We start from the raw sequence: 19391 nt of genomic DNA on the forward strand, positions 1-19391 counted from the left end.
TGTGGGTCCCTAGAACTTTGGGGGTATTCTGTGAAATAAGATTAAGTAAGGCCCATATGATGCTGTTTTCTGACCTTTGTTATAATGCTGCTTTGTCATCACAAACAGGCCTGGACATGTATTCTGTTTCAATCATACATGTTTAACACACAAAACCTGCATATTTAGTTCTTCTCTCAAACACAAATCACACTGGTCTACCTTCTGATGTCATGTGGGAATACAGGAAGTGCTACACTGTGCTTTTAAACTCCATCCACCTTCAACAGTTTGATAATTTCAGCACTGGAATAAAAGTAAAAATAAACTGTTAACTTGAAAACTACTGGTTCATGACACCATAAGGTGGAACAGAGCATTCTGAACTTTGGAGATGTAGACAGACAAATAATCAAGTGTTACTCAAACATGTGTGAATGAAACAAAACACAACTCCAGGTCTCTTTTTTAGGAGGAAACAACATTATAACATGGCTTAAAACTAAGTTTTCTGTGATATAGGACCTTCAAACTATAGATTGATTGTATCACTCACAGTTGGGGAGAGTGAATCGTCTGGAGTCTGTTCTCTCCCACGCCTCTTTCTTCGAGCTCTCATCTCTTCCTCCTCTCCCTCCTCTCTCTGGAGCGCGTTGGGGTCTGGGGGGAGGCAAAAGTCTTGGGGGGGAGCAGGGGTAATGCATGTCTGGGTTGAGGAGGACCACAGTTTTCCCGGGTAGAGGGGGGATGTTGTAACGAGCAGAGATCTGAACTGCCTTCTCCAGGGCGCTGCGGTAACGTTGCAGTAACGCCACAGAGTATGTCTTCTTACTGTGAGGACACACAGAAAACATAACATTTAAAAAGGGGATATATTATGCAAAATTTACTCTTGTGAGCTTTAAGCCATGTTATAATGTTGTTACTACACCAAAAACATACATGGAGTTGTTTTTTTTTCATTCACACATGTTTGAGTGACCCTTTATTTTATTCTGTCTACATCTACATCTGTCTACATCATAAACATATGAATGACACAAAACATAACTCCAGGTCTGTTTGTGATGAGGAAATAAGATTAGAACAGAAATCAGAAAATCCCAGTACTGGTACCTGGCGGCAGACAGCAGCTGGGCCCTCTTGGTCTTGTAGAGTCTGTAGACCAGAGGTACAGACAAAGTACAGCGCAGACGGCTCTTTGGGCTCTTGTCCCACTCCTGATTCTTAAACCTCATACTTTTAGGAATCTTCTTAAGGACTTCTTTTAGGATGTTCTGTCTCGATGGAACGGCCTCAGCTGTAGCTGTGGCTACAAGGAGAGAATGGGTTTATTGTGTAAAGTGCTCATTTTAAACTTGATTTCAATACTAAGGAATAGACTCTATACTTAATAGTGATTCAGATACCATGATGAAAAAAAACAAAAAAAAAATTAGACAATAGAATGTGATTTTCAACATTAAATCATCATACTTTATTTTCTATTCCCATGTGGCCTTATATCTGTGTAATCCCTCAGTGGTCCAGGTAGGTTCCATAATGGTCCATAGGTGTATAAGGTACTAGTCTATGTGCTCTTATTCTTTTTCAGATACAGCTCAAGATCATTTTATAGACAGTCAGGAAAGGTTCATTTTTGTCCTATCAATGTGACTTTTTTTTTAGTATCGATACCTGCTCAAATAAGTATTAGTATCAGATTTTTTTTATACGTTTGACAACTCTACTACATATAGTAAACAGTATATTCTGCATGGGGTTTTCTGTCTGTCTCTAGATATTTTCCTTACTCTAGAAATCAAGTTTTGCACATTTGTATCATCTTCCGAAAACATTACATTAAGTATTTATTATATATGTTATATGTTAGTCTCACCTAAAGTCTGCAGCTCCAAGATGACTTTATAAGCTGCAAGGAACCGAATGGGAAACTGACGACTCTGAATCACAGCTTTCTGTAAAAACAAGAACATTTGTCTCTATTCACGCAAGAAACAATTAAAGACAACCAAATATGCTAATGCCCATAATGGTAGTATAATAAGGTACTATTCTGACCTTATTGGTGAGTTTGCCGAGTATCTGTCTGTGGTGGGCTTCACTTATTCCGGTCGTGATCATGTTTCTCAGGTTTCTCAGCATCGCCATAAAAGGAAGAGAGTTGTTGTCTGTAGAAAAAATTAGGAATTTTAAAAAGACATATTGTGCTTGTGACTGCCGTTATAATATACTCTATGGGTCATTAGGGTATATTTTGGAAATTTTAAATCACAATATTAATCTAAAACAACAAGTGTGCTGATTTCCATTGTGGTCTCAATTGTGGTGCCCAAAAGTCATCACCACGTAGACTTGGCACCTCCTGTGGATAGCTGCAGATGACGCTAGCGAGTGGCAGATTTTTTTCATTTACACGAAAATGACTTTGCGATGCTGCTGACTCCTACGTGTATCACCAGTTTTAAAAATACAATTTGAGAAGGAAGTAAATACAGAGCAGTGGGCGAGTACCAGTGGTGGTGAAAATGGAGGTAGATTGGAGCAATGACTTCTTGAGAATAAAGATGACTCAAAAATGCATAAATCACTCTAAATACAACTTCAAAAAGGTAAATGAGAAGAGAAAACTATAACTATAACATGACTAAAAGGTGTTTATTGTCACATTTTGTAAAATATAGATTGAAACAGTACCTATGAGTTTCTCCCATGTAGCGGCCTTGTTTCCCTCCTGACACAGCAGGCGCTCCCAGGTTTCTGGTTCTTTAAGTTTCATCCTTTTCCCGGCTCTGTCTCGGTCCCACGTCCCTTTAATCCCACTGCGAGTGAACATCTTCGCATCAGAAGGGTACCTATGGGTGATATAAGAATTACTGCATTAGATAATTAAGAGTTTGTTCACACTTGAGCTGTTTGTTCCTGGTCTGAGCCCAGTTTAATCCTGATGTAGACCTGGTTTAGTCCTGATCTAGTCCAGGTTTAGTTTCAGGTTTAATTTCAGGTTTAGGTCTGGGTTAAGGCCATCACACACTACAGCATTTTTTCGGTCTTAAATAATTTTTAAATATGTGACAAAAAGTGCACACCACAGACACGAGAAAAATCTTATGAGAGTTAAAATCTCCAATTGCAAAGATTGCAAAGATTGCAGCGTTATATGTCTACGGACCACAGGATATAAAGTTATGTGCTCGATCGAGTCAACTGTTTCCTGTCTAGAGTAAAACCACTTGCTTTGAGAATCTTAAGTGTTCAAAAGATCAAAGCACTGCACTTTTAGTTTAGATGCAAGACAAAACTGTGTTATTATCATTTGTGAAAAGTGGTGCAATACTTCAGATACATGATTGTTAATGTATAAAACATTCGCAATAAACTCCACAGGAAGCAGAGTCGCTCATCTGCAGCTTCACCTCATTCGATGTAAACAGACACACATGAGGAACTAGTCTCGCCTTTTTACTTTTAAAGAATGCGTCAAACTGGAGTAACAGCACGGTTATGTGGAGCTGATGTCATTATTTGAGGAGAACAGTTTCTAAGAATAATGTGGATGAGATGCTGCAGGTTAAATCTTTAAGAGCGGTGAAGAATAAAGTCTTCTCATTATTTGCGCTATATCCCAAGTTTGTATGTTGCATCTCTGTGTCCGTCACTCCATCTGTACCTGACGCTCTGTTTTACTGGCTGTTGGCGTAGCGTTGCTGCTGTTTGTTGGTTATGATCTGACAGAGCAGCTCAGAGTCACACTGACACCATGCACATGAGGAGAGCAGTGGCTTCATAATCACATACGAAGACCACCACACACTTCAGGAGAATTTGCTCGATTTTGGCAGTGATTCGCTTCTCTCTGAGTTCGAGGAGGCGTGACCCGACTTTGTGTCTTCGTATGTGATTATGAAGCCGCTGCGCTCTGTTTTACTGGCACTGCTGTTTGTTGGTTATGATCTCAGAGTCACTCTGACACCACACACGAGGAGCGCAGCGGCTTCATAATCACATACGAAGACACAAAGTCGGGTCACGCCTCCTCGAACTCAGAGAGAAGCAAATTACCGCCAAAATCGAGCAAATTCTCCTGAAGTGTGTGGTGGTCTTTAGCGTTTAATTTCTTTTTTTTGTGGTGAATGTGCAAGTGTGAATTCACCTGCAGATTGTATGTTGTATGTTAATAATTAAAGGAAGGCTATGTAACTTTTCTGATGTAGGGTTAACTTAGCTTGTATCTATGGACATGTTATTGCTGTCCTTAGAATGTTCCACAGCCTGGCATTAAAATTCTTCCTATCTCAAATCAAACAAGCAGGTAACACGATCAGTCAGAATGCACCTTTTCAAGATATCTTTAGCAACAAACACCTGTCTGTCTTACACTTATTAAGTTACAAGTTTAATGTCACAGTGTGGAACGTTCCATGGTGCAGTAAAAATATCTCCGTGAAGCCAAGAAAGTTACACATTGCAACTTTAAGATTGAATACTACCACGAAGAAGAACTAAAGGGAATTGAGTGAGTTCACGTTGTAAATTTCAGATCATATTTTCAAATGGATATAGAGATCTGTGTTATCTTTTAAGCAAAAAAAAAAAGCATTAGTAAAATAATAATAATTTTCACATAATAATTTTACACCAACAACGAACTTTGAGCTTTGTGCCAGTTTTACTATCATAACCATAAACCAGGTCAACAAATCTGCAATCTCACAGTTACATAGCAAACTCCACCTGAGAATTCCCTTCAGCTCAGCCCAACTATGGGCCTTCTGCATTATTACGACAGATTTGAGATGTGTTATAAGGATCTTACTTGCGTCCCAAAATGGCCATCACATATTCGGCTGGTTCTTTAATGTGAAGTCTTTTGATCATTTTCTTCAAACTAAACTCACTCTGTTTTTTATCCACCACCTGTTTTTTGGGACTGCCCATCATCTGAAAAAACACAATTATAAAACATTAGAATGGATTTTAATTGAAGCACATTCGGAATGTAACAAAGTGTGTGGCCGTACAAGTTTTCGGATCACAGCTGGTTCTGTTCTGACCAGGTTTGCCCAGCGTGTCAGCTCTCGTTCCGAAGGATTCTGCTAATAAAGTAGAAAAAAAACACGTTAATGCGAAAAGTGAAAATCTGCTTTTGTGGATCTCAGGTCTGGGCTTTTTCTTTCCTTATACTGATCCTTCATGATTTTCACGTATTATTGAAATTCTACATTACATATTTTACTTTGCAATAGCAAGATAAAAATGTCTGTCAGTATTGATTTCAAGAGCATAAACAAAACAGTAGTTTTAATCATTGCCATTTAACACAAAATTTCTTCCTTTGAAGTCTTCCATCAAAACATACAAGGAGTTGTGTTCTGTTCCATTCACACGTTTTAACACACAAGTATATTTAGACTTCTCTCTAACAGAAAACACAACTCCAGGTATGTCTTTGAGGAGGAAACATTTTAACAGGTCTCAAAGCTCTCAAGAGTCCATTTTGTGTAAAATAGGACCTTTAAAAACTTCCAAACATATTAGTGGCAATTAGAAATGGCATGGAGAAATTCAGTTTGTCGACTGGACAAAAGTTAGTCAGTCCTGAACTGAAGACGCAGCTTCTTGCTTGGATGAGCTGCAAAACGTCTTCAACCAAATTAACTTTTGTCCAGTCGACAAACTGAATTTCTCCTTGCCATGGATTCTACCTGAACGACTGAGGGATTCTTCACGCAATTAGAAAGAGTAACTGAACCTTAATTTTGATTCAGATTGATTCAATTTGGAGACCCCTGCCAAAAACTGTATAAGGAAGTGTTTTAAATGAGTGTTGTGTCACCCACAGCATTTGACTCCAGTCAAACAAAGTTCACTGAGGTTGCGGTTATCGGAGCTAATTTAATTCCATATTAAGAATAGGAATTAATTTACGGAGAAAATAGCACAAGGATCATGTAGAGTTAATATGAACATTTGTCAAAAATAAGGACTCTGACAGCACCAGTTTACGATAAAATTTTGTCAATAGAAATTGAATTGGAACCGAGGTCAATGGAGCCAGAAACGAGCCCATAAATATAAATATTCACATTTGATCAAATGCCTTGTCTTAATCCCAGGTTTGTTTTAACCTTCCTCTTGTGTTAGGGTCCCACCGACCCGTTTTAGGTGTAAAATGTATAAAAGAACCACACAGGGTTAGTTTATTGCATCAAGGCTTTTTGACTTTGTCAGGAATCTCTATTTCAACAAAATAGTCCTTGGTCCTTGATATGAATACTGGACTGCAGGGTCACAATATCACTTGTGACAACTTTTTTACCAGCTATGACCTTGGACAAGAGGTTCTTAGGAGGAAACTTACCATAGTGGGCATGGTAAAGAAAATATACCTGAGCTGCCTGCTGAAATCTCACAGGTGAAAGGCAGGGCTTCACTTTCCTCAAGATTTACTTTTACAGACACCACCAGTGTTGTCTCCTATTGTCCAAAGAAAATACTGAGTGTGGTACTTTTGTCTACTCTCCAAAAAGATGCAGCCGTGTCATCAGGAAAGCCCACAGTTATCCTTGACTATAACAAAAACAAAGGCAGATTGGACAACCTGGATAAGCTGAGTGTCACCTACACTTGCCAGCAAATTACCAGAAGATGGCCATAGTTGTGGTCAGCAATATGGTTGATGTGTCTGTATATAATGCATTTGTGTTGTGGACCCACATCGACCGAGGGTGGAACTCAAACAAAAAATACAAGCAGAGAATTTTTCTTCAGGACCTGGGAAATTCAGGGTGCATGCTGAGCAAAGAGAGAGGGTGTCCTGAGATCCAGAAGGCCTTCAGGCCTTGGTCAGACAACTGTGGAGCTTCCCTAGCTCCATCCACGCTACAAAGACCATCCACACCAGCATCCTCCTCAGCCAGCCGTGCCTCAACACCAGCCACAACAACCACAGCCACAACCCCACTCAATTCACCTGCCTGTAAAAGGAAGGTGTGTCAGGTTTGCTCAAGTAGTAATAGCAGCTGATAATGAAGTTCAATTGTTAAAAAAAACAACCCTTTTAGCCTCTTTCTCATTGTAAATATATACAGGTCGAAATCGACCCATAACACCATAGATGTTACTATAGTTAAGAACATCAAAATTAAAAAAAAATAAAACAAATTTACTTTAGAGATGCGTTCTAATACCCCTCAGTAAAAGTCAAGTAACACTAAAAAACTTTTATGTAGTTAAATTATTCTCTTGAGGTTCATTTTACCATTTTCTTTGTATCAAAAAAGAGGGGTATACTGACAAAAATAGGAGCTGAAGCCCCCACCAAAGACATTAAAACCAACATTTTCATGGAAAAGGAAGCCTAACAAGGTAACCAAGAGATGAGAAACAAATTTGATGATAGATAATTACTTTAAGTGTATTTCACAGCTGATTTAGAACACGGGTCAAAACCGACCCGTTAACACAATAGATGGTGATGGAAAGCTAACACAGGAGGAAGGTTAAATGAGGAAACAACATAATAATATGGTTAAAATCTTTAAACTACTACTTATTAAAATGCACCAAACAAAATAAAGAAGCCTAACTGGACATACCTTTGCGTTGGACCTCTTTTTGTTGTGTTTACAGCGATGTTTTCGAGTGTTGTATTTTGCGAGCTGATATTCACTGAACTGTTTGAATTTGTCCGTTAGTCCCTTCTTCAGACACATGGGCAGAGAGCGACTGAAACACTGCACAAGAAATATAAAAAAACATGTTTAGAATACATTAATATATGCTTATTAGTGTTTTTAGAGTTAATTCCCTATCAATTTATACACAAAATGTTTAAAGGTGCACTATCTAACTTTTCTAGTGAACATTCGCTATCTGTTTGTCTCCATGGAGATGTCATTGCTTTGACTGGAATGTTTCATAGTATAGCATTAAATATGCCTAGCTTGCATTTCTTCAATTACACATTTAATTGCTCAAAAACGACTTGAGCATGCATTCTTACTGTGAGTGGGGTTGTCTTTTCACAGATCTGACCGGTGACTGTGACTTGTCTCCATGGAGATGGATATGTTTTATGCCATATTACAGAATATTATAGCCAAGGGAATAACATTTCCATGGAGACAAACAGGAGTAGGCCCTTCTCCAGGCCAAATAAGAGTCAGGTTTGTGGAGATGTAAGCAAGCTCACAGAAAGGATGTTTCTTTCTCTACTTTAAAACAATAAAAACATCCAAAATTAAAATAGGTTTTTATTTATGATTTTTTTTGCTACAAAGTTACACAGTAGGGCTTTAAGTCAATGTGGGAACTATCCACCTTATTCCGGATGTTTCTGTGTGCACTGCCATCATCATTCGGGTTGTATTAATTTGTATGGGGCTGCCGATCTTGAAGTTTGAAAAAAGACCCCAGAGAATCAGTGCAATATGACTTATTAGTCACATGAACACTGAAAATTTTACACAAATGAACCGACTATATGTTATGTTCGAAATGCAAAACGTTTCTCAAATTCTCCATTGACATGAATGGGATCCCCGTTTAACCGGAAGTGACATCACAAAAAAGTGCGGTTTAGGAGCATTTAGAGACTAAAGTGGGAAGGGGAGAATAAAGTGGATAGCATCCAGAGGAAAACCCACCCAGGTGAAAATTGATAAAGTACTACTGTTTATTTATACCAGTAATAAAACGCTTTTGATATGCTTGAAGTAATGTTGGAATGAAATTTACTCTTTGGAATGTTTTTACTCACAGTGCTGTAGATCCTGACCACCTCAAGCCAGTCTGAGGGGAGCTGAACCGCGGCGCAGAAATACCGCCGGAAGTGGCACTTTGTAGAGGTGAGGTTAGCCGCTATAGCTAACAGGAAGTTAGCTGTGATCCTGATGTTCAGCTCCTGGCGAGTGTAAACGGCCACCTGCGTCATGACAGCAAGGACACGTTTTCAATAAGGCACTGTTAATGAAATGATCTCAGTTTTAGCCATAAAAGTGATATTGTGTTTGCGTGCTTCGGTGTGTAAACTCAACTATGATTGTGAATAATTGTTAGTAGGAAGGTCGTCTCACTGTAACGTATCCATTGCAATACTGAGGAGAGGCTAACAGATTTGTAGACATTAGGGATGCAATGATGAACGTTTTCCCACGATTCAATACGCATCTTGATACAGGGGTCAATTTTGATATGTTTTAAGACGCGAAAAAGAAAAATCTCATGGCATTTTTTTCTGCTAATGAGTATAATATAATAAAATGATATTAATGAATACAACAATACAAACATAGCATGCAATACATTACAGTACACTACTGTAAAATTGTAGTTTATATGTGAAGCGTTTGTTCATTTGGTTCAGTGATTTACAGCTTAGAATATGTGTTTAATAAAAATAAGAATAGTGCCGTTTTATATTTTATAAAATAGTCTACTCTTAATATAGAATGCTAGGGGAGTTAAACTATCAGACTTTTCGGGGGCGTACGTATATGAGAGCATTTGATTAAAGTCAATGTAAAGCCAAAAGCAATTCTAAAGTATTAAAAAGTTAATATCTTTGTCATTTCTGGGTCTACCATCATAAAATTAAAAGTGACTGAAAGATAAAATCCACTTCTGTTAGAATATTTCAGCTGTAAGTCCATATGGAGCCGTTTTCTTGCTGCATCTGAGGAGGATGCTGCGATAACGGTTTTCTTTTCAGACCAAAATAAATTACAATACAGTGTGCATGGAGGGACACGTACATATCGACCAGACAAGTGTACTGAACCATGTCACCAGTATCTAATGATTCAATATTATATTGAATATAGTTGCATCCCTAGTAGACATGCTATTTTTTCCATTTAAAATGTCTTGACAAGTCTTGGGTGCTAAACATAGACTGTATAAAGAAGTGTATTAGAGGAATGTGATGTCACCCACCACGTTCAGCTCCAGTCAAATGAAGCTCACTGAGGCTGGGAGCCAAATTCCATATTAAGAATAGGAATTTACCGAAAAAATACCGAAATAAAAACACTAGGATCATGTAGAGTGGATTAATATGAACATTTGACCAAAATGAGGAGTCTGACAGCAGCAGTTACGGTAAAATTTTTTCAATAGAACGTGAATTAGAACCGAAGTCAAAGGAACTAGAAGCGAGCCAATAAATACAAACATTTCTTATTTTGAACACGACATCTAGCAAGTTAGCTATGCTATCATAATATTATGGTTATTGTTGCATGCTTAAAAAGATTTAAATAAATAGGTAAGGTTTTATAGTAAGATGACATGGACTTCTAGCCAGGCTGTCGCCACCTAGTGCATCTGCTCAATTTCATTTCTCTCCAGCAACTAGGTCAGGAATCAAAATATACTAGACGGTTCGCAAGGACCCTGGAAGTGTAAGTTCAGCCACCAGCCAGTCAGCGAAGAGTCATATATTCAGTGTTGTCAATGATTCCCGAGATCGAGGTTTGTAAAAAGCTGGAATAAAGAGAATGTTTGCTGAATTTCATCAAGGGGAAAGACCTTATCACCCTTCTTCCAATGGGATTTGGAAAAAGCTTAATATACCAGTTAGCCCCATTAGCGGCGCATTATGTACGTCACAACCAAAATAGCAGCGATTGGTTAAATGAAAAAAAGTACCTGTCTACGGTCAAGTGGAAGAATTCTAACACTGCAAGGTCAGACGGTTTCTCTGAAGTAAAACCAGCCGATGAATCAGGCTAGTGGACTTCACTATGAACTCAGGATGGACTCACCTTTAGCAGAAACTCAGGGTCTTGTTCTGAAATTTCTTTGCTGAGGTTAATGAGTTTAGTCCAGACCGAGTCCTCGCTGTTCCAGTCCTCCTGACCCGGAGACTTGGACTTATTCACCAACGAACAGCACACCAGGTTCAGCAGAAGGTACTGATGGGAAACAATAACAAATATATAAAGATATATAAGGACAAAACTCACTGTCAGAGCCCAAACTGATCTTGGAAGCTAAGCAGGGTTGGGCCTGGTTAGCACTTGGATGGGAGACCACTGGACATAACAGGTGCTGCTCATTGTGTCCTTAGGCAAGACATTTCACATATTTAGGCTGAACTCTTCTCTCAAATTGAAAACACTCTGTTCCACCTTGTGATGTCATGTGATAATAAACTCCATACACTTTCACTAGATTCATTTGGATAATTTCAGCCCTGGGATGGTCAACCTCTACTCAACAAAAGTCAGTGGGTAAGTGTTAACTTGAAAACTACCACTACATGACATCACAAGGTGGAATAGAGCATTTTGAGCTTTGGAGATGTAGACAGACTAATAAACCAGGTATACTCTTTATTTTTGATGAGATAACAAAATGGCTTAAAGATCACAAAAGTCAGGTTTGTGTAATATAGGACCTTTAACCCAGTGAGATTATAGTTTGATCAATAACAAAACAACAACAACAAATAATTAGATATTCCATCCATCCATCCATTTTCGTCCGCTTATCCGGGGCCGGGTCGCGGGGGCAGCAGCCTAAGCAGGGACTCCCAGACTTCCTTCACCCCAGACACGTCCTCCAGCTCCTCCGAGGCGTTCCCAGGCCAGCCGAGAGACATAGTCCCTCCAGCGTCTCCTGGGTCTTCCCCGGGGCCTCCTCCCGGTGGGACATGCCCGGAACACCTCCCGAGGGAGGCGCCCAGGAGGCATCCGAAACAGATGCCCGAGCCACCTCAACTGGCTCCTCTCGACGTGGAGGAGCAGCGGCTCTACTCCGAGCTCCTCCCGTGTGACTGAGCTCCTCACCCTATCTCTAAGGGAGCGCCCAGCCACCCTGCGGAGGAAACCCATTTCAAGCACTTGTATCCGCGATCTCGTCCTTTCGGTCACTACCCAGAGCTCATGACCATAGGTGAGAGTAGGAACGAAGACTGACCGGTAAATCGAGAGCTTCGCCTTTCGGCTCAGCTCCCTCTTCACCACAACGGTCCGATACAGCGAGCGCATCACTGCCGAAGCTGCACCAATCCGCCTGTCAATCTCACGTTCTGTCCTTCCCTCACTCGTGAACAAGACCCCGAGATACTTGAACTCCTCCACTTGAGGCAAAGACTCCCCACCCACCCGGAGAGGGCAAGCCACCTTTTTCTGGTCGAGAACCATGGCCTCAGACTTAGAAGAGCTGATCTTCATCCCAGCCGCTTCACACTCGGCTGCAAACCGCCCCAGTGCACATTGCAGGTCCTGGTTCGATGAAGCTAACAGGACAACATCATCCACAAACAGCAGAGATGAAATCCTGTGGTCCCCAAATCGGACCCCCTCCGGCCCCTGACTGCGACTAGAAATTCTGTCCATAAACACAATGAACAGAACCGGTGACAAAGGGCAGCCCTGGCGGAGTCCAACATGCACCGGGAACAGGTCTGACTTACTGCTGGCAATGCGAACACAGCTCCTGCTCCGGTCATACAGGGACCGGACAGCCCTTAGCAAAGGGCCCCCGAACCACCCCCCACAGGACACCACGAGGGACACGGTCGAATGCCTTCTCCAGATCCACAAAACACATGTGGACTGGTTGGGCAAACTCCCATGAACCCTCGAGCACCCTATGGAGAGTGTAGAGCTGGTCCAGTGTTCCACGGCCAGGACGAAAAACCACACTGCTCTTCCTGGATCTGAGGTTCGACTATCGGCCGGATTCTCCTCTCCAGTACCCTGGCATAGACCTTACCGGGAAGGCTGAGGAGTGTGATCCCCCTATAGTTGGAGCACACCCTCCGGTCCCCCTTCTTATACAGAGGAACCACCACCCCGGTTTGCCAGTCCAGAGGTACTGTCCCCGACCGCCACGCGATGTTGAAGAGGCGTGTCAGCCAAGACAGCCCCACAACATCCAGAGACTTAAGGTACTCAGGACGGATCTCATCCAACCCCGGAGCCTTGCCACCAAGGAGCTTTCCAACCACCTCAGTGACTTCAGCCTGGGTGATGGACGAGTCCGCCTCCGAGTCCCCAGCCTCGGCCTCCTCCTCGGAAGACGTGACGGTGGGACTGAGGAGATCCTCAAAGTATTCCTTCCACCGCCGGACAACGTCCCCAGTCGAGGTCAGCAGCTCTCCCCCCGCACTGTAAACAGTGTTGGCGAAGAACTTCTTCTCCCTCCTGAGGCGCCGGACGGTTTGCCAGAATCTCTTTGAGGCCGTCCGATAGTCCTTCTCCATGGCCTCCCCGAACTCCTCCCAGCTCCGAGTTTTTGCCTCCGCAACCGCACGGGCTGCAGCACGCTTGGCCCGCCGGTACCCGTCAGCTGCTTCAGAAGTCCCCCGAGCCAGCAAGGCCCGATAGGACTCCTTCTTCAGCTTGACGGCATCCCTTACTTCCGGTGTCCACCACCGGGTTCGGGGATTGCCGCCGCGACAGGCACCACAGACCTTACGCCCACAGCTCCGAGCAGCCGCATCGACAATAGAGGCCGAGAATGAAGCCCACTCGGACTCCATATCTGCAGCCTCCCCCGGAATCTGGGAGAAGTCCTCCCGGAGGTGCGAGTTGAAAGTCCCTCTGACAGAGGGCTCCGCCAGACGTTCCCAACAGACCCTCACTACACGCTTGGGCCTGCCAGGTCTTTCCGGCTTCCTCCTCCGCCTGCGAACCCAACTCACAACCAGGTGGTGATCAGTTGACAGCTCAGCCCCTCTCTTCACCCGAGTGTCCAAGACACGTGGCCGGAGATCAGATGACACGACTACAAAGTCGATCATCGACCTCCGGCCTAGGGTGTCCTGGTGCCATGTGCACTTATGGACACCCTTGTGCTCGAACATGGTGTTCGTTATGGACAAACCGTGACTAGCACAGAAGTCCAATAACAAAACACTGCTCGGGTTCAGATCAGGGAGGCCGTTCCTCCCAATCACCCCTCTCCAAGTGTCACTGTCGTTGCCCACGTGGGCGTTGAAGTCCCCCAGGAGAACAACGGAGTCCCCGGTCGGTGCACTGTCTAGTACCCCTCCCAAGGACTCCAAGAAGGCCGGGAACTCAGCACTGCTGTTCGGCCCGTAGGCCGACACCACAGTGAGAGACCTGTCCCCGACCCGAAGGCGCAGGGACGCGACCCTCTCGTTCACCGGGGTGAACTCCAACACACAGCAGCTGAGCTGTGGGGCAATGAGCAGGCCCACACCAGCCCGCCGCCGCTCCCCGCGGCCAACGCCAGAGAAATGGAGAGTCCAGCCCCTCTCAAGGAGTTGGGTTCCAGAGCCCAAACTGTGCGTGGAGGTGAGGCCGACTATATCTAGTCGGTAACGCTCAACCTCCCGCACAAGCTCAGGCTCCTTCCCCCCCAGCGAGGTGACATTCCATGTCCCCAGAGCTAGTCTCCATGTCTGGAGATCCGGTCGTCGAGGCCCCCGCCGTCGACTGCCGCCCAGATCTCCCTCCAGGAGCCATATGGGGCCGGTGCAGAGAGATAATTAGATATTATATATATAAAATGTATGTTATATAATTATGTATGGATTCTATCTCACCTTGTTGTCCTTGATCCTCTCCTCTCTGTCCTTCTCATCTCTCTTCAGCTCCTCAAACTCCTGTGTTATGACTTTACGCTCCTCTGGGGCCACTTCCTCTTCCTCCATATCAGGGGATTCAAAGATAGCCGACGTGCTCTCTTCTTCCTCCACAAACAGGGAGGACTCTTCTTCAGACATGTCCGCTTCATCCTCAGAGTAATGCTACAGAACAAAAGGAAAATATATGTACGTTATTTGTTTATTTATTTAGATACCTGTTGCCTGTATTCTGCATCACAGGATCTGTTAGTGTTCTCACTTTGCCTGGAATGTTCCACAGTATGGCATTAATACGTGGAGACACTCAGGTGAATCTACATGCCAAGTTACAAGTCAGATTTGTGAAGAGGTGAGCCCGTTCACAGTACGAATGTATATGGGCTTAATGCTGTACTGTGAAGCATTCTAGGTAAAGCTTTGCAGGTTTAGCATCTCTTTCCATGTAAAATGTTCCAAAGTTTGGGTTTTACTTTTTGTCTCCATTGAAACATACAGGTGGAGGGCGTGCCACAGTGATCTTTATGTTTGTGCTGCTTTAATAAAACCTTCAGACTTACCACAGTGGTGTCTTCCCCAGCACAGCACATGGGACTGGGTGTGTCTCTGCTCTGGGCCCCTCCATCTGTCTCCTTCACTGCACTATGTGCAAACCTGTTCAACAGAGAGCTCCCAGGCAGAGCCGTGGACACTACTGAGGGCTGAGGGGCTGATGTGAGAGGAGAGTCTGTGTTTAACAGCTTATTCTGGGTACAGAGAAGAGAGGAGGAGGACGGGAACGTTTGAGACAGGAGTTTAGAGGTGGTGGAGGAGAGGAGGGAGGGCTGGAGAGAGGGGCAGAGGAGAGACAGAGATGACAAAGTATTACTACTATTTGGGGGTTTGAGTAAAGTGGACGTTTGGGAGAGCAGCTTGTTTTCCAGATTTGGAGCGGTGCAGGTGTATGACAGACTCCGCCCATCTCCAGAAGCCCCCGTAGATAAACTCAAGGTCTTCATGTCTACAAAGAGAAATACACGAGTTAAGTGAAGGGCGTCTCAGAGATATTGCAAAAGCTGTACTAGTGCTGTCAAGTAAATTCAAAATAGTGATACCAAATTAAAAGTAATAGAATTTTTTTTCTTTTTTTATGATAACAAACCCTTAAATCTACCATCTGTAAGTGTATTTAATTTGTTCAGTAGATGGCAGATATGACACCTGTTCTCCTCACCTGGCCTTTGTTTAGACTCACCTGTGCTCTGCTCTTCTGTCAGGCTAAAACTGGAACACTATCAGACAGTAGTAACGCAGATGGCATCTAGTGGTGATATGTGAGAATGCTAAAGAGCTGGGTTGGCCAATCTTATTACAAATGGTAGCTTTAAATCCAAAAGCTTTTATTTACAAGTATTTGAAACATTTCTGAATTTTGAAACTATTGCAACAATAAAAAAAATGGGCTGGATGATATAACAAATGCATCCCAATTTCTATAAGGGCGCTAAATGACATTTGTACATCCTAGATTTGGATTTTCTCCATCTTGATCAAAAAATGTATCTAATTTAATTTACAGTATAGATTTTTAAATCTCTCCCTTCTTATACTGTGGAAACTTTCAATATCTTCCACCAGTCTGGGTCCCTACAGCTCCCAGTGTGCAAATGGTCTGTTGATTACATCAGCATTAATCAAAGTTTCTGCAAACACGCAAAACCCTTCCAACGCTATCTACAAGGGCCGAACGATTTGGGGAAAATGTCAAAACTTTCTGTCAGACGTGGTAATTACAATTAGCTTTAAAACATATGTATAAATAATAAAAAAATAAAATAAAAGATTCTGTTCAAAGTTCACATTTTAAACACTTCCAGAAGAATGGACAAAAAGACTGAAACATGAACAGACAAACTAATATAAGGATCTTTTCAACTGTCTAATTGCATCCATTAATTGGGTCAAATGTATTGCACTTCCCTACAGAGACAATAAAGTGTACCATAACTTAAAACTGCATTCAGTCCAATTGTGATTAATGTTGCATCTAAAAAAATGACTTTTATTCATCTACAAGGGGCATTAATTTAGTTAAGGACTTGAAGGATGAAATAGAAAAAAAAATCCTTAAAACTGCATGTTCTTTCTTTAGTCTTTAGTCCCACATGTAGTTTAGCAGCATTCTTTCAGCTGTTTGAACAAGGGGGATTGTACGTATACATATATATAGTACAGTGGGTGTGTGTGAGAGCCAAGGTCTATTCATTCAGATTAAGAAGAGCAAAGTCTAAAAAGAGATTAAAATAAAACCACTGTCTTAGGAAATAAAAGTAAGTAGAAGCTTGTTCAAAATGAGAGAGAGAACACATCATTTAAGAGGGTATGGAAATTTCAAATTGCCCAAAGTTCGAACTACCCGTAAAAGTTTCCATGTCTATATGTGGTGTAAAACTTAGTAACAGTCTGGATACACATATCAAGCAATGCCAAAATACTTGATACATACGTACAATCTTGATACATAGGCCACAATACGATATTACTGTATCAGCACAATATACCTATATTTTTTATATTTTTACACACCCCTATTATTATTATTATTAGAAGGGGGGTGGAATTAAATCAATAAATAATAATTTCTCTTCTTCCTACTCCTTTTTTTGTTGTTGCTTTGTTGTTGCTTTGTTGTTGCTGTTTTTGTTTTGTTCTGATGATATGACTGTAGTAATGTCAGAAAATTTTATGAATGAAAATAAATAAGTAGAATTACACAGAATACATTGACACAGCTGTCTGGAGAGTTAATGTTCAATAGGTTATCAGTAAATTACCATAAAATGTAACTGTATGATCATTCCAATGACAGTGGTAGTACAGACACTACTGGCTAGCTGGCTATAACAACTTTTTAGTCATTGATCGAGATATAAAACTTCCCTAACTGGATAGCTTTAGGTACATTGTAATTAAACATACATCTACAGATTTAAAGCAATATTATACTTTATCAAATGATTTAAGCTGTTTCCGTATTGACTAATGAGCACCCCCGTGACTGGCATAAAACTCACCACCAAGTACCGTAAATTTGAACATGTAAAACTAGCAGCGGTGGTAGAGTAAGATCAAGACTTCTCGCGGTTAGAGTTTTGTGGTAAAGATTTGGACTTCTTCTCGCTGGTTTCCCATACCTGGACGAGTCTGCGGCTGCGTTTCGCTTACAGGAAACCCACTCGCGTCGTGACAACTGCTGCACTGACACACGCCGCGGATTGGCCCAGTGAGTGTGTTGGTTTTCTACCGTAAAGACTATAGTAGAGGCGCATACATATCGAATATGATTTAGATTTAGACAAACTTTATTGATCTAAAAGGGAAATTATTTTGACAAAGTAGCTCACACATCACAATATAATATAATAACAAAGAGTAAAAAATATAAATGGTAATAATAAATTCTAAATAAGCAATAGCAAAAAGACAGAAAGGGAAGGGTGTGAATTAAATAACACATAATTATATAAATGTGTATGTACAAGTCAAAATAAAATAGAAAAATAAGTAATAAAATATAAAATCTCAGCTTTATACAAGACGTCATAGGAAGACAGTGCAACAATGATATGATGATTGACATAGACATAGGATTATTTGTTACGTAAGAGTGAGTTGTACAGTTGTAGGGAGTATTATTTGTGACATAAGGGTGAGTTGTTGTACAGTTGGAGGGAGTATTATCTGTTACATAAGGGTGAATTGTTGTACAGTTGTAGGGAGTGTTTTCTCTTCCATAAGGGTGGGTTGTTGTACAGTTGTAGGGAGTATTTTCTGTTACATAAGAGTAAGTTGTTTTACAGTTGCAGGGACTATTTTCTGTTACATAAGGGTAAGTTGTTTTACAGTTGTAGGGAGTATTGTCTGTTCCATAAATGTGAGTTGTTGTACAGTTGCAGGGAGTATTATCTGTCCCTCTATATTCTGGTGCAGTTTGTGAGTTGTTGTACAGTTGTGAAAAAAATTTATGCAAACTATTGTAATAATCTTGTAAGAAATAAAGAAATAAGCATGCAAGCAAATTATATTAAGGATGAATTAAAATAATATAGGTTATTTAATTATATGCGTTTTTTTCCACTCTACAAACATTTATATAATTTACTGTTATTACTTTTACTGTTAGTGTAATATAATGTGATGTGTGAGCTACTGTGTCCAAGTAATTTCTCCTGTGGATCAATAAAGTCTGTCTAAATGTAAGTCTAATAAAGCATAAAAGGGGAGTTTCCAGTTACATTTTTAGAGACATTTTATTGACCCAAAAAAAACTTGGATACAGACGCTTACACATCACAATATAATAACATAGAGGAAACATTAAATAAATTAAATAAATGCCAATACAATTAAAGCTAAATAAAGTAGCAAAAAGAAGGTAAAATAAAAATAAGGTACAATCATAAGGATGTGTATATAAATAGAATAAAATAAGAATTAACACAGTAATAAAGTTATGTATGAAATAATGGAGACAAAATGTACAGATTATTCTAGATTTATCCTTGGTCTTCAAACTTTAAATATTTACTTAACTACTATATTTTAGGGGGGTGAAATGAAAAAAAAAATAAAATAAAATAAATAAATGAAAAATAAATAAATGCACTACATGCAAGGTATACTATTTATTTTATTGTGCTTTGTTTTATTTTTATTATCCTGTTATTTTTATTGTATGTGTTATTTATTTATTCAGAGCGCACAAATTCTAAAATATTAGTTGCAATAACATTTTTATTTTTAATTTAAACTTTTGAGAGACGTTTTGTTACCGTAATGTTTGTAAAGCGAGTTCATAAGAGGAAGCGCTATG

The 19391-nt window shown here is 40.9% G+C and overlaps 1 protein-coding gene across 1 annotated transcript in view; it reads right to left on the reverse strand.

Annotated features, from left to right (window-relative positions):
• tep1 (telomerase-associated protein 1) overlaps positions 1–17793 on the reverse strand; it is a 52208-nt gene extending 34415 nt beyond the window's left edge. The window contains 14 exon segments of the mRNA XM_055151506.1: positions 536–665; positions 667–810; positions 1096–1291; positions 1859–1937; positions 2041–2150; positions 2677–2834; positions 4796–4920; positions 5001–5075; positions 7578–7715; positions 8741–8905; positions 10746–10895; positions 14501–14704; positions 15100–15539; positions 17713–17793. Coding sequence (XP_055007481.1) covers positions 536–665; positions 667–810; positions 1096–1291; positions 1859–1937; positions 2041–2150; positions 2677–2834; positions 4796–4920; positions 5001–5075; positions 7578–7715; positions 8741–8905; positions 10746–10895; positions 14501–14704; positions 15100–15537 — 2112 coding nt within the window. The 5' untranslated portion in view covers positions 15538–15539; positions 17713–17793.
• Positions 17794–19391: the final 1598 nt, after the last annotated feature.

The sequence above is a fragment of the Boleophthalmus pectinirostris genome, unplaced genomic scaffold (assembly GCF_026225935.1).
Source record: "Boleophthalmus pectinirostris isolate CB_2022bp ecotype Guang Dong unplaced genomic scaffold, ASM2622593v1 HiC_scaffold_16, whole genome shotgun sequence".
Classification (NCBI taxonomy): Eukaryota; Metazoa; Chordata; class Actinopteri; order Gobiiformes; family Gobiidae; genus Boleophthalmus; species Boleophthalmus pectinirostris.